This window comes from Notothenia rossii (genome assembly GCF_949606895.1).
Source record: "Notothenia rossii genome assembly, chromosome: 9".
Classification (NCBI taxonomy): domain Eukaryota; kingdom Metazoa; phylum Chordata; class Actinopteri; order Perciformes; family Nototheniidae; genus Notothenia; species Notothenia rossii.
In genome coordinates this window covers 26615881-26632135 of record NC_136907.1, presented here as the reverse complement: position 1 = coordinate 26632135, position 16255 = coordinate 26615881, and the positions used below count along the sequence as shown (strand labels likewise).

Genomic DNA, 16255 nt, shown 5'->3' with positions numbered 1-16255 from the left:
CTGACACGCCCATTATGCTTAGGAGTTTCTCCTAAATTCGCCAGTTAGGAGCTACTTTTAGCCCTAAAATCCTTTGTGAATACGGCCCCAGTAGCGTAGGCAGAAATGTACTTTAGGGCGGGCCTGTATAAAATAGGGTGGGCCAGCTTTTTCCAGGGGGAAAAATGACTTTAAGGTAGGCCTGGCCTATAAGAATAACATATAATAATGCCCATTGCCAAGCATCGTTGTAGCATTTCCCTCCGAATAATGGTCGAAGACTTGATTGATGATATTAATTCATTGAAATCTCCAATATCAACGTAAGAGCTATAAAGACACAAAAATAACAAATACATTTAGGCTCCATTCGTGTTAGAATCCTACTACCAAATGTTAACTGTAAACACACAGCAAAGCTACAAAACAGCATACAAACGCAATAGTTAATACCAACTTTGTGCCTCTTTGGGGGGTGCTAAACTTAAACATAAACTTTATCCTTTACTTTCTCCGTATTTTATGGATTAATCTCCGCTCCTTTTCTCCGTCACGTTGTTTCCATAGCAACAACAACTTCCTGTCAACAGCGTAAACTCGTTGCAAAAACTAAGAAGCTAATAAAAATCAGGTTTAAAACTAAAAGACCTTTACAAAAAAGTAACACAATTAAAGATGTTTGGAGTTTTACTTTAGTTATTATTTTAATTTTTTTGTCGAAGAGATGCTTATTTGAAACCGTTGTTACATACAGTTACGGCATTTCCTGTTTCTGCCGGAGAGAGGGGAGTTTGTCCCAAAGCTTGCCGCTGTATTTACTCCCTCCATCTGACAGGAGGGAGCCTCATTGAGCTGCGAGTGTCACTCCACGGAGTTCACTCCATCATGGAGGGGAAGTGTGTAGGGCTAGGGTGTAGGGCGTGGTTTGGGATTGGGTCTAAGTGCTGGGAACTATGTGCGGCAAAGTACTTTGTGTGAAAGCGGCTAATATGGTTCAGAATGTCGAGACTCAAATTGACTATGCTTTCTGTTGGGTCTTTATGCCACCTAGAGGCGAACTGGGATTTTGAACATGACACAGATGATAAAAGCTTCTATAAAATACTCAAATGAGCTCCAAGGTTAAGCATAATTACAAATTGAAAGAGAAGTTAGACAATCCTTTCTTTCTTGCAGGACCATCGGGCAGATAACACCCACCGCCGGGTGTGCTCATATTACGCATGCTCTTCTTCCTACACATTCTGAGTGGAGGCTTTTCATTCTCCCAAGACAACAACCAGCCTGCTTTCACTCGCCTACAATACACAACACTAATGATCTTTCTAAAGTGCCCAAATTATTGTTTTTTTAAATGTTTAATTATTGTAAATGAGGTAGCCTATGCTTTGAATCCATATGTTCATCTCTGTCCTAGTCTAACAACTCTGACATTCTTTTTTCACAGATCCTCCACTCACAACCTAAAAGAACACAAACAGGACCATATACTTTACTCTAAATGTTAATTATGATATAAAAACTATACAGAAACCTATTCCAATATGTTGTTATGTTCATGTTCACTTCATATACAGTACAGGCATAGCATAATACCTAAAGCAGCTTTACAACACTTACTGTATATCAGTCTGGCAATGGCTTTCATGCACAAGGGAAAATAGAACCAATTGTTTGAGTAAATGTTTTCTTTACTCAGTTCTCAAGTCTTCAAAATGTGGTAACAATAGCATACATAATACAAAATTAATGATGTTATAATGCATGGCATTATCCAAACATATCATTTTTAGAATCTATACAAATATAGTTTCAGCTAGCTGAAATGTATGAAAGGAGAAGGGAGAAAATGAAGAATCCTATGTGGTGATCGACACATATTAAAGCTGCATTACGTCACAGTTTGAAGGTGAAGAAGATTACTGTGAGAATGTATTTCCTGACTAAATGCTTTCAAGCATTTGCGCTTATTCTATGACTTTTCCAATACTGGGAAATTAGATACAATTCCATCACTTTCCTGGTTTGTCTTTTATAAACCCTGTTTGTTCTAACATCAACTCACCAATCATTATCATATGTTATGGCACATTTTCAATCATATGCGTTTCCTGAGTGAGATCTCAGTACAAGCTAAGGATTACTTTGTATAATTAATCTGTATACGCTGTAAACACCAAGTACATAAATGTAAAATCTAACAATGTAATGTATTTAGTCATCTCATTTTTTAAAGTAAGCCTAGAAAACTAAAGTTAGTTTTAGGATCTGTCAATTATACAGTATAAATTGAAAATAGTCAAATGAAATACATTGTATTTGAGTAAAATAAAAACAAAGTTCACTGTATTGTTACATGACAACCCTCATTTTATTGTCTTTATTGGATGAAAACAGAAACTGTGTGTACAGAATGGTAGTCACATGCAATACAAAAATATGAATTTTTACAATAACATAAAAAAACATGTAGGCCCATTCTAAAAAAAATGTACAGCTTTTATACAGTATTATATACATGAAAAAAATATAAATATATTTACATCTGTAGTAGCCATAGCAGTACCTATTCCAAAACATTGTGATATATTTTACATATAAAATGTTTTTACAAATATTAGAAGAAACATGTTCATTTGCTGTACATTAAATAATGTATGTACATTACATACCATTGGATTTGCAACACAACATTTAATGCAGTCTTCCACAAAATTAACCCTACGGAATTCAACACAATAAGCTCACCTTAGTCACACTTGCACGCACACACAGACACACACAGACCAAATCAATTCCAGCAGGCGACCTGAAGCCTGCAATCACAAAGAGCATACACAAGCGCGCACAAGAGGTCATGTTCTGGGAAGATATAGGACACTTCTGCGCCAGGTTCCCGATTCATTTTTTCCTTTGCGCAGAGAATGAAATCACTCAACTTCTTGAAGAAGGATCTTTCTTAAGCCATATTTGTATAGGGTGCACTTTACACTTCAATGGATGATATTATTAAAAAAGTCATTTATCACAAAAAGCCAGCATTATTCTATTCTCATGTGGATTAGGAATTATGAAAGGAATATTTCCCTTGTGTCTTTTCATTTCCGGAAACAGAATTCCTCATCAGTGCCCCGTTTTCAAATGCATCCAAATAACAGTGAACTTACCAGGTTATACTCCAAAAATGACAACATACAAGTGAGCATATCACACTGTCCAACTCTCTGAGACCCTCTTGAAGATAAAAAAGAAAGAAAAGGAAGCACTTTCCATGATGCCCATTTCCTTAATGCATTATAAACATACTTCTAATACTTTAAAAACTGCTTATACCACTATATACTCATAGTTATAAGTTTTCATAAATATACAAAAATATAATTTTTAACAACAAATATCACTTCAAATAAAACATTTCATAATGACTTCTAAGGTCAAGTTTCATAATAATTAATAATTTCTGGTCACTTGGACATTTTAGATCATGTTTCCAGCTGGGTTCGGTTGTTTGTTTGCCTGACAGCAAAACTACAGAGAAACAACAAGCCTGATTGTCACAACATCTTGTTAAAGGTTATAGAGAGGCAAAGTCCCTCCCTTTCCGGGGGAGCTCTATGGGACCTTATTTCGGAAAAAGTATGTATTGAAGTCAATGGAGAGAGAAAGATTATCTTTCGATCCCGTTTGAATTGTGCCACGAATTACACATATGATGTTTGTCAATGTAAAAGATCATTTTGCAAGTCAAACAAATTAAAATGTGTCGTAAAACTGTGAAGTAACACTTTTTTGTGTGAAACCGCTCAAAGAACTACATGTCCCGTCCCGCACCACACACCAAGACGGCCGTCACGTTGGCATACTTCACTTCTTTCTTTCAGAATGAAGCGCAAAGTATTAAAAGAGGTGAAAATCACTCCAAGTCTGGCCATGTTGAGAGCTGTACATACACAAAAGGGGAGTTAGTCCGTTCGTAAGAGCCACCATGACAGTTTTACGACAAACTGTGACTTTTGACATGGAAATGATTTTTGAAGATTGACAAACATCATATGTGTAATTCGTGGCACAATTCAAACTGGATCGAGAGATACGTTTTCTCTCCCCATTGACTTCAATACATACTTTTTCCGAAATAAGGTCCCATGGAGGTCCCCGGAAGGGGAGGGACTTTGCCTCTCGGGGGACAGTGAGGAATCCCTCACATTTCGGAGCAGATCCAAATCAACATGCTGGTTTTAATTCCATTTGAATTGTGCCATGAATTATATACTTAATTATTGTAAATGTAAAGGATTTTCATCAAGCCAAGGTACCGGCTGATGTATATTGTGTGGGACATAAAAAATGTTCTTAAAGCAAACTATTATTACTTATTTTAACTTAAAGCAGCTCCGAATGTATTATATCCTCCTATAACTCTAAAATTAGTGAGACCAACTTTTAATCACACATTTTTTAAATTTCTTTAAAAAAAACAAAAAAACATATCTATATATGTTAATAATTTAGTTTTTGGGAGAAGGGGTGGGATTAAATAAGTGTAAACTTCTTCCCACCCCTTTTCAGATGTGTAATTAAGTGGTATATCAATTTGACACTGCTTATTTTTTGTATTATATAATAATTCTCATGTTACATTTTTGTATTATTGTTTTACACATTCTAAATAAATGTGATCAAATAAAAATAAAAATAAATCACATTTTAATGCATTATCAACAATTATAATGCATTATAAAAAGATTAATATTCCTTATAACATTTTTAAAATGTATTACAAAGAAAATATATATAATACACTGGTACAAAAACACAATCAGCGAGAAACAATTATATAACGTATTGCTGATACATGACCTTCTAAGTCATTAAAAAATGCTTTACATGTTAATACTATTGTTATAAAGCCTTACGGAAATCTACAAGTGCTTAAAACTATTATTAAACAGTGATTTAAGCAGCTTGTAACGAATTGGAAGTAAGTTTATAATGCATTGTAGAAGTAGCTAAGTAAAAAGTGTTACCAAAGAAAACACTGCAAATATGATTATTCCAAACCGAACAAAACACAAAAAAACGTACTTTGTCTATGTCCTCATTGGCTGGTGATGGTCTCACTAATAAAAAGTGAGATAGTGAGGCTTTGAGAACATCACTCAGCCTGCAAGTGTAAATCCCTCGAGGGGGTGAAACACTGATAAATGAAGTGGTCCATTTTATAGTAGGGTCCTTTTAATGTTGCGTGCGTGCGCGTGCGTGCGTGTGTTTCAGAGGGTAAAAGGAGGCCATGTGAGAACAACCACATCACAGCAGCACAGAGAAGGTGAGCAGGCACAGCAGTCAGTCAGCACAGACACCAGAAGCCAGTTATTCAGAGTCCCGGAACAACATCATAGAGCAAAGAGATATTAGACAAAAGAAGGGGGGGGGAGGGAAAGCGTGAAGGACAACAGCTGTGTGTCCCCCCCCCATCTCGCTCCACCGGTCCTCTCTTCCCCCCCGATGAGAAAAAACGGTTAGACATGGAAGATAAGACTGCGGGTTAGTGGAAAGCGGAGTCTGTTTTCGGGCAATTGCTTTAATCAATCCTGTTAGAGTTAAGGATACAGGAGCATGCAAGGCAGACCCAGGCTTTGTTTTGCATTGCTTATGTTTCAGGGTGACTGCTACAACCTGGAGAAGAAAAGAGAAATACAACAATTAAAAGAGAGAGAACAAAATAATAAAAGAGAGAAAAGAGCAAAGGGAAACAACGTTAGACGGTTAGTGAAAGTGATACAGTGCAGAAAGCATCATTGTAAAGCAGCAGGATATTACATACACACAGATTAGTTAAGGGATTATACTTCGTAAAAAGCTAGCTGTTACAGTTTTTTAAAGAATCACTTCATCATTTTATGAAGATTTAAGTTAAGTAGTTTGTATTTCTCTTAAGGGGACACTACCGGTAAATAACATTTTTACATTCAAGTTTACTGAAGTTTTAAATATTGAAATGACCTATTATCTTGTTGAATATGTTCACATTTTCATGTTTTTCCAGAACAGAAATATAATCACAAGATGTTAAAAAAGCTGGTTTAATTTGAGTAACATCTTAGTCAAAATATTTCCATAAAATGTGTTTTTGGATGTATTCTTTCCAAAAAACAATACGTTATGCAACTACAATAAGCCAATATTGACCAGTGCATGAAAAGCTATATTTATTTTCACATCGCAAAGAAAACAAGCTTGTATTTCTCCCATCATACAGCTAATCAAAACTGGAATTTAACTAGGATTGATAGTGAAGCCTTCACTGCTGGTTTTAAAAATGTTTTTAAAATGGTAGACTCGAAGTAGAAAATGATTAGCGTGAGAAAGTAAATCATAAATAAGAAGTGGAAAACCAGTGGGAAACATGATGTAAAGTTGTAATTGAATGCGTACATTAAAGTGAAATAGCTGGTGCAGCAAATTACAGGATTAACACACACATATATGATGACAACATGTGAGAAATAATAATGCAACACTTTTCCCTCAAGTGACAATCAGGAGTCCCACAGTGTGTGACAGTAAATAAATCAAACTTTACAATTCACATTGACATATTTAAACCACAATGTTCACATTTCACTAGAGAGCGAGGTTAAAAAGGAATTATACATGATTTCAAACCTATGTAACTGATGTTATTTACAGAATAAGACTGTGTAACCCTAACCGTTAACCCTAAGGCTCATCACTGAGGAGCCAATGTACCACAAGCAAACAGAAGATATACGAATATGTGAGATATATTTTCTGGTTTCACACTTCTAGTCTCTTCTCATCGTCCTTAATTGTTGGATACGTACTCTGCAGACTTCCAGAAGTGTCCGGGGTGTGAGAGCCGGCGGTTGAGTTTGGGCAGCTTCTCCAGCATGTCGGCCAGCTGGGTGAAGGGGGGGCGGTCCCTCAGGTCGTACGCCCAGCAGGCAGACAGGATCTCCTGAGACACAGAACACTTTGAGAAGATGCCCCCGCTGAAGGACACACACTCTGTGGCTCTGGACCATACCATATGATACCATGATACTTTATTTTCAGACCAAGTCTGACATTCAGATAGAAACCTTATATGCAACGTCAACAAGGACAAATTATTAGACTGGAAACCCAGAAACAGATCTCTATAAAGGAACATTACAATCACTAAAAACAACATGTTAAGATAAGGTACTGGTGAACAATAGAGTGCTTCAGTCTAACTTGATTAAATCGTGGGACTCTGTATCTCCGATTTGATGGCAATAATTCATATGAACTATTTAGGACATGGGTGGGGTCAGAGATAATATGTGGGCAAGCCTTGGTAAATTATAATGTTAGATTGATTCATACTAGATCATAATTGATGATACATTGATTGACGTTTAAATGCATCTGTTAAGATACTTCTATAACAATAATTTATATATTGCCCCTTTTTTCTTTCATATTTTCCCCTTTTACACATTGAAGTGACTTCTCCCATTATTGTTTTCAATGTAAAGTTGGTACGGTTTTGTTTTGCACCAAATGCATTTAAAAAAGTCGGATTTCCACCTAATGGTTGTATGCCTCGGACCAGTCAAGTTGAATTAGATATATCCATGTCTGTTTAAAATGTCATCACTTGATAATTTGAAACTATTAGATAGTTGTGTGAATTTTGTTTGCAATAAGAGAATGAATGATTGAGGTATGACGTGTTTTGTGACCGGTCACTGTGACTTTGACCTTTGAAAATGTTATCTGTTTAAGTTGAACATTTTGCCAAATTTAAAAGGAATTCCCTTCCAAAAACAGATGATGATGATGATAGATCTTAAACGTTTTTACCAACATCCACATCTTTCTGCATCACCAGGGCACAGGTGACTGATATAAGCAGAATAATCATGAACCTGTCTCAGTGTCACAGTTTATGTTTGTACTCACAGAAACCTCCTTGCCGAGGCTAATTTCTGCCAGGACCTTCTTAATGCCCTCTCCGCTGCCCACCTGCCAGATGGTAGCTTCCACATGCTGGTTGGTGATTGGCCAATCCCTTGCTTGAAGCTCGTACCAAATGGTGCTGAAAGGAGGGAGGGGGGAAATGAAGAAGAATGATTCATCTGTCCCGTAAGCTCTCAGACAGACGCAGGTGTGACAGGAGTGTGCAGAACTCACCCAAAGGCGTACACATCTGCCGAGGTGGAAAAAGGAAGTTGGTCCTCGTTGTTACCCGGGCTCATCCTGCGCACAATCTCCGGGGCGAGGTAACAAATCCAGCCATGTGGAAGTTTGAGTTTGTTCTCACGCCTGGGAAAAAAACGGGGAAAAAATGGGTACACATTTGTCAGAAACAAATCAAATGGAGTGGAAAATCTGATCATTAAATAGAGTGGAAAATACATTAACTAAATGTAGTCCACCTCCAATTCCTGTGTACAAAAGCTATTCATGAAGCAAAGGGAGTGTTTCTTTTCTTCTCCGATTTTACAATCAGGAGAAAAAGAGTAGCTTTCAAGTGAACTGCCTGCAGGACTCAGGAATGATTACAAATCACTGCATCTCTCCAGGTAATGGCAGTGCGGTGTGAAGAGCTCTCGGTGTCACTTTGTGTTTTTAAGGCCTCTAGAGTTTCTTACCTCCCCTCCTGAACCACTCCAGAGATCCCAAACAGCCCGAAGTCAGTGATTATGACTTTATTGGTGTCATGAAAAACGTTCTTTGACTTCAAGTCTTTGTGAACAATGCCTTTAGCGTGCAGATAGCCCATTCCCTGCGTTGGAAGACAAACGACAGTTATAAATGATTATTATAGTCCTATTTTTCTGCGGAATGGCTTTTTAATGCAGACAACATGCTCTTTTAAAATGAAACATAAACCATACATCAATCAGCAGTTTAACATATTTGGCTTTATATACGGATTTATATCCTGTTTCTGTGAATGAAAATATTTAGCTGCTTGTGGACATCAAATGTGGCTTTGACATTTGTTGTGCTTAAATGATTACAAATGCATCAATATGTGTTCTGATAATAGATATAGAAGAAACATTACCTTTACAATCTCCTGAGCAATTTGTCTGGTCTTATTAATATCCAAAGTGTTTTTAGTGTCTCGAACAACTGAATACAGTGTTCTCCCTTTGCAGAAACTGTGGAAAAAGAAGAAGAAAAGATTCAATTTAAAATAAGAAACGTTTATTCGGTAGGGGTAAAATCACAATACAATATTAGATCAATTATTTGGACAATGATATCACATTTGCCCATATCACAATGTTTACCCTAATATACTAATTAAATAGCTAAAAAGAGCATAAAGTGTTTGTTGTAAAAGGATCAGATTGTATTTATTCTTTGTAAGCTGTTGTGTGAATCTATACTCGTACTGCCTGAATCTGCTTTATGCTTTTCACTTTCTTTGGTTCTTTAGTAGTGTGTGAGCTTAACTGTGTGTATTAAACTAAAACTGATCATTTTCTATCAGCTCAGATTTTATTTCTGCTTTTTAAAACTGTAGTACGTGCTCATGTATTTCAGTGTTGGTGTAGAGGCTACTGCCTGAATGTGCTTCATGAAAGGCAGGATTTCCTATAAATAAAATAATTTCTGATCCTAAATATCTTGGTTTCTTCTTTTCTAGGGTTACATTTTTTTGTTACACAATACATTTCAACATCTTATAGATATTTATTTTCTCTTGTATCTATTTGCATTTTATATTGAGGTAATCCAAAATTAACAAAGTAATCAGGTCACATTACTTTTTTAATTGATACTCAGATTAGGTTACTGATTACTTTTTTTTTTACAACTCCCCCAACCTTGCAGACAGCATCATACATTAAACACATCAGTTGCATTTATATCATCTCTACTATTAAAGGCCACATACAGTATCTCATGTGTAAGCATTTTTAGGGAAGGAAGAGCACTTTTAAGACAGATGCCCCCATGTTCAAAATAAAAGTGAGTTTTAAAGATGAGGATAGGCAACAATTATATATGGTCGTTGGATATTGATACCAAGCTCTTGGGTTAAAATCATCTTAGAGGTGCGTTCGATCCTGCTCTCACCTCGTGATGATGGCCAGGTGGGGGGGGGCCATGCAGGCCCCCATGAAGAGGACAACATTCTCGTGCCGGGTCTGTCTGTAGTTCATCACCTCCTTCTTGAAGAGCTTCAGATGGTCCTGGTTGTTCCCGTCGATCTCCAGCAACCGGATGGCCACCTCTCCGTGCCACCGCCCTTTGTGCACTTTGCCCCAGCGGCCCTGAACAACAAAGCATGTTAGAGCCACTATTTGGTTTTTATAAGAAAGGCCACCTAATCGAGAGGTCTGTAGTCAACGGAGTATAAAAGACTACAATTCCCACGGAGTCTCATCTAAAAGTGACAGAGATGGGCAACCTGTTAGAAAGACGCCGTAGAGGCAGAGTTTTTAACCTTTCAATTACCCTTTAAAGGTCCCCTATTATGCTGTTTTTCATCAATATATTATAGGTCTCTGATATATACAAAACATGTCTCTGAAGTGTTTGGCTCGAAATACCAAACGGATCATTGTAGCATCCCATAAACCCCTCTGTTTCAGCCCTGTTTCAAAATTGTTAATTCTCTTTCTGTTACTTTAGAGCAGGGGTGCCCAACCTTTTTTGAACCGAGAGCTACTTTTAAAGTTGCCAGTCTGCCGAGATCTACCAGTCCAAATAGAGAGGCGTAGCCATTACTGACAGCCTACTACCAAGTACAAACTTCTACTTGTATAACACTGACCTTTGTACGATTAATACTCCATGAAATACTGCAGATCCTTTATCTTACCTCTTTCTAATCTACACACATACAAGTATTTAACTGAAGTTACACAACAGTGTTGTTGATACAGAGTTGGAGTTTATTCACACGTCACATACTACAGTGGGTAATGTTTTCAAGAAACATTGAACAGTGCTGCCACATATGACACAGGAAAAAAAGAAAAGACTCTGAACCCTTTCTTTGCCATTATATAAAAATAGTGTTGCTACAAAAGTATAAATGAGGCTTACTAATAAGACAACTCAGATCTGAAGCTACGCAGGAATCTGCTGCCAAAGTGCAATAAAAAAGACAAAATTAATAAAATCAAACCCTTTTTATTTTTTGCATTTTAGTATAAAAAGAAATGCCTTTAAAATAGGATGCAAGCAACACTAGTTTCTTAACCTGAATTGATAATAGACTATAGTCAATTTAAACGGAACAGATCTTAATGTTTGCATTCTTATACCATTTTGTACAATAATTATAATGAATAAGTTGAAACAAACTAAAACTTACAGCTGATTAATGACGGTATCTAACTTGAGTTTTTATTATATCAAAAACCTGTTGAAATGCTACTGTTATTTTTACTGTCCCCCAAAAGCACGCTGGCAGCCTCCAGGAATGCTTCTTTCACAACTTTGCCGTCTTTGAAAGACTTCATGTGTTTCGCAAGAACGTGACTGACACGATAAGATGCGATGGTAGCAGCCTTGCTCTTGTTGTTGGGCCTGGTGAAAATGGACTGCTGTGCATTTAGCTGTCCTTTCAGGTCCCTCCCCTTTTGGGAGCGTAGGGCAGAATTAGGAGGGAATTCCGTCTCGTAGCGTTTGTGCACTGTTTTGAAATGCCGCTCCTAAATTACCCTTCTTCGATAAAGCCACGCTCGCATTGCAGATGAGACAGATGGACTTTGAATTGGAATAGATACAAAAATAATTATCCTCCAACTCGGAGTGAAAATGATATATTTTGGGCTTTTTTGCTTCTACCATAATTGCGGTCTTGTGTGTGTGCGGACTGTCACTCCTGTTGCCACGGACAACGTCAGCGAACTAGTGCCCACTGCCCACCAGCCACGCCCCAACACATGGTGTCACGCCAATCACAAAGCTTTGATGCGTTCAAGTACCGTAATTTTCGGACTATAAGCCGCGCCTTTTTCCCCATTTTTCGACGCTGCGGCTTATATAACGGTGCGGCTAATCTATGGATTTTTACAGCTAACGGCCAACACCTTTAACTCTATGGGCTCTATGGCCGGTCCGCGGACCCCCACCTTTAAGCGGCGGGTTCCAGCAGGAAAAGCTGGAGGCCGGAAAAGAGTGAGACAGGTAGCACGCAAAAGTAAAAGTGGAACCGAGAGTGGTATGCCGCTGCTGCGGCTCATGTTCAGGTGCGCTTTATAGTCCGAAAATTACGGTACATTATTCTGGCACAGGAAGATTATGTTATAGGACATCAACGATAAAACAGAATATTGTTGTTCTATTTTTAGACACATCTCACGATCGATCGACTGGGAATCTCCCCGCGATCGACTGGTGTGGGGGGGGGGGGGTTTACCTTGGTTGGTTATTGGCTAATGGTTACACAAGCCAATAAATGACATCATTAAGTGGCCAAAATCTGATCAGCTCATTTTCAGACAGGTTTTAATATAAATGGATCAGGACAAAAAGAGAGAGAACCTTTTTTTCTGAAACTTTCAGAATGTCTTTAAACAGAGGGGACACATGTTGATGTGTCAGGTAGATATCTATGAATACATCTCTCAACATCCATATGAAACAGAACTGTAAGCAGATTTCTTTTTCTTTATGGATATTTTACAAATCACTCCCCTTTTAAACTGTATTCTTGTTATTTTTAACAACTTTTTTGTTACTGTCACATTGTATTTGATACCTGTTTTTCATTTAGTCTCTTATTTTTTTATAACATCATAGCAAGGTGTGCCTTAACCTCACTGAGCTGAGGTTATTTGAGCCTCTCAATCTGTCAGGAGAGAGCTCTCTTCCACCTGGTTGTAGAAAAAGCTCTTTATATTCGTTAGCATAGCTAGCTAACCAGATGCTAATAACAACAGATCGCCACTGGGCTTACAACTACAAACACAGCCGCCCCCCCAAAACGAAAACTCTTCGGTTCTCCACGAATTACACAAGTCACCCAAATCAACGTTAAAAAAGCGGGAGGTGCCGTAAAGAGACTAATTTGCATGCATGATGTATAAAAGAAATGAAGAAGAGGATTTTGCCTAATAGGTGACCTTTAACATCTGGGTCCAATTCCTCACCTTTCCTATGAGTTCCCCGAGGTCCAGCTGTTCGAAGGGGATGTCCCACTCCTGCAGGTAGACGCTGGTCTGGCTGGCCTTGCGGCCGATGGGGCTCTTCCATTGGTTCCCCCGGGAGCTGGGCAAGTCGTCCAGCTCGTCACACTCTCCGTCCGATCCCATGTTCATCCTGATGTCTTCTTCATCGTCCTCCCCTTCATTCTCATCCTCTTCTTCCTCGTTATCCTCTTCCTCTTCAGGGCCTTCATCTTCGACTTCAATTTCCTCTTCTCCTTCCTGTGAGACAATGGTGATTAGGGCTGCGTAATTAAACGACTTTTTTTCAAAATTGCAATATGGACGAGTGCAATATCAAAATCACAGCTAGCGCGATAATCAGTAAAGGCAAACAAAAACATTATTCTATATTAATCATTGCAGTATTTTACAGATCAGTTCGGTACAGATGTATATTTAGCAAATTGTGTAATTTTCATTTTTTGTTATGCATGCTTCTTAGTTTACATTAAGCTCTCTTAGGCCCTTTTCTGCTGTAACAGATGTACATTTCCCCTCTGTGGGACGAATAAAGGCATTCTGATTCTGAGATCCTCAACAAAAATATCAGCAGTTGCAATATCAGTGCTCGTTTCTAAATATGAAAACAAATAGATGTTTGTGATCAATCTAGGTATGATATTAATATGGAAAGTATGAACTGATGTATTAATATCAGGGCTCTGCAACACAAATTGTAGAAGTAAAATGGACCCTTCATCTCTCTTTGTATTAAACAGCTGATTTGAACATGTTCCTCTCTCACGATATGGTGAAAAGACTATCAGACAATAAAACCAGAATTAAAGCGGTTGTTTGTTCAAATACATTTACAACACGTCCAAAGGCATTGTATGGCAAATGCACCATAGCTCCAGTTTTGACAAAGAGTTTCAGGCTTCTCCAACAATATATCATACGATACACTATATACTCGTGCTATAGACAAGATGGTGCGTGAATAAGCAAAATATATTTAGATTAAACAGAATCAGATAAAATACTGAAAAAACACTGGAATAATAGATACAAATGAATATGTGGATTGTGGATTACAAAGATGATCAGTGTTTTGAACGTTACCTCTTCATCCGCATCTTCTACCAGCTCAGATCGTATGTCGTCCGCTGCTGGCTCTATCTCACTGCTGTGACACAGAGAACTGATATTAAAGGGGGAATCCATACAAAAAGTAACGAATGATTGTGTTTTTGCTGAGTGAACTTTTAATGACCTGGAATAGGGGCTAATTGTCTGTGTCTATTAGCCTTCATCTGTGTAATTTGTGTATGTGTTTGAACTTTGCTCATGTGTTTTTTTTCCATAGGCTTATTTGCTTTTATATATGTTTCAGTCTTCATTGCTTAATCTGGCACATTTACATGATGGACTCAAGTGGTTATATTAATTCATGTCCGTTGTCTCTTTTAAATGAATAAATACAAAAATTATATGATTATCTTACACAGTGTCTCGGAGGACATCAGGGTGCAAATGAGCAGGACTGGAGACATCTGTAAAGAGAAATAACCACGTTTAGGAGGAATTAAGGGGCAACAATGTTATCTTTTCTCATGTTTACTCCCTTTTCCTCAGAGAAAGATTCATGCTCCACAACATAGTGAATATCACTGCTCATGCAATATCCCCATTCCACCAGCAGATGGTGTCAAAAGGCTGTTAAGAGTCAACATGCAGTGAAGATGGATACTGTGCTACAAGTTTAAAAGAAAACATGCAGAATACAGAGAGAAGATCTACGGGGTAATGTGATCTGAAGAAGGAGAATCACAGTGCAGTGTGACACTTTAGGACCATCAACTCACCGGGGAAGATAAACTGCTGTCTGTGCTGAAAGTAACAGGCAGCTTTTGCACAGACAAAGAGAGGGAAGACCGACAAGCATGGCAGGGAGAGAGACCTTTGGTTAGAGAAGCTTTGGATTAACAGACTTTGTCAAATGAAGAGCATTCTTCAGTGTTTAAACGAGACACTACAGTTGAGTAGGAACAACATTTTAACTAACGGCTATCATCAGGAAACTATCCCGTTGTATAAGGTGTTTTCTGAAATGTTTAAATAAATAACCCCTTGTTTCAATTTGCGGACATATTAAGAGTCAAAGGTTATTACAGAAGAAATGTATATAAGAAAATATTGTCAACAGCTATAAAAAAACTGACATTTTTGCCATGTTTTCCTGAATAAAATCAAAGGAAAAATCTAACCATTGTCATTATCATTAATGATAAATTAATTTAAAGAATCTTTAGAATATATATAGGTTTTATGTAAGTGCTACTGAATCGAAGATACAGTATGTGGCTGAGGGTATGAGAAAAAAGTAATATTAAGAAAAAACCTTTACAAATATATGTATTATAAGAGACTACAGCTAAATATGAGCAACATTTTAAGAAATTGAATGTTTCTATGAAAGCTTTCTGAAATTGTATCTTCAAATGAGGCATTTCTTCATTATAACTTTTGGTGATTATAGAATACTGTCAAGACGTTTTAGGATGTGCATCTGGAATGTTGTTTGTCTATCTGAGTTCCTGCTTCCCAGCGTTAGTGAGGCTCACCTGGGAAGTTGAAGCGGCTGTCCCGGTGGTTCTTGGGCGAGGGGTTGGGTGGAGGAGTGGCGCTTGGGGGGTTGCTCTGCTGGAAGGGCGCTGGGGAGGAGGGGGTGGAGGAGGTGGTGGAGGACGGGTTGCTGCTGGAGTCCAGCTGGTTCAGCACCGGAGGATGGTCCTGGTGGGGGCGCGGGGGGCACAAACGAGATGATCAGAGTTGATGGAGAGGATGATTTCTACAGCTGCTGAATCTTTGTTTTAAATTACATTTAGATTGTTCAAACTTCAAAGAGTATGTACTGGATTGCATTGCTTGATGGCATTCAGGGTAAAGAGACACATTTATATTCAAGAAAAAATTATTAGGTGTGCATGACGGATAACAGCTGTAGAATATAATTTGAATGAATACCCTGTTCTTGTATAGTTTTGTATATATAGGAGTTTAGGAATATTTAGCTTACAGATTACACACACTTAATCACTGATTCTGATAATGATAGTGAATTTCATTACCTCAGTTACCAATAATGTGTATTGCTCGAGCAGAAA

The 16255-nt window shown here is 37.8% G+C and overlaps 1 protein-coding gene across 4 annotated transcripts in view; it reads right to left on the bottom strand.

The window, feature by feature from the left end:
• Nucleotides 1-2334: 2334 nt before the first annotated feature.
• ksr1a (kinase suppressor of ras 1a) overlaps nucleotides 2335-16255 on the bottom strand; it is a 54827-nt gene continuing 40906 nt past the window's right edge. For 2 of the 4 annotated variants that reach the window (XM_079650301.1, XM_079650298.1), the window contains exons 10-20: nucleotides 15713-15881; nucleotides 14954-14995; nucleotides 14593-14641; nucleotides 14211-14274; nucleotides 13092-13367; nucleotides 10063-10259; nucleotides 9041-9137; nucleotides 8622-8755; nucleotides 8161-8292; nucleotides 7930-8065; nucleotides 2335-6958 (exon numbers count right to left, since the gene is read on the bottom strand). In XM_079650301.1, the coding sequence (XP_079506427.1) occupies nucleotides 6806-6958; nucleotides 7930-8065; nucleotides 8161-8292; nucleotides 8622-8755; nucleotides 9041-9137; nucleotides 10063-10259; nucleotides 13092-13367; nucleotides 14211-14274; nucleotides 14593-14641; nucleotides 14954-14995; nucleotides 15713-15881 (1449 nt within the window). In that variant the 3' untranslated portion in view covers nucleotides 2335-6805. The remainder of the gene's footprint in view (nucleotides 6959-7929; nucleotides 8066-8160; nucleotides 8293-8621; nucleotides 8756-9040; nucleotides 9138-10062; nucleotides 10260-13091; nucleotides 13368-14210; nucleotides 14275-14592; nucleotides 14642-14953; nucleotides 14996-15712; nucleotides 15882-16255) is intronic. The other 2 variants (XM_079650299.1, XM_079650300.1) reach the window with 2 other exon arrangements.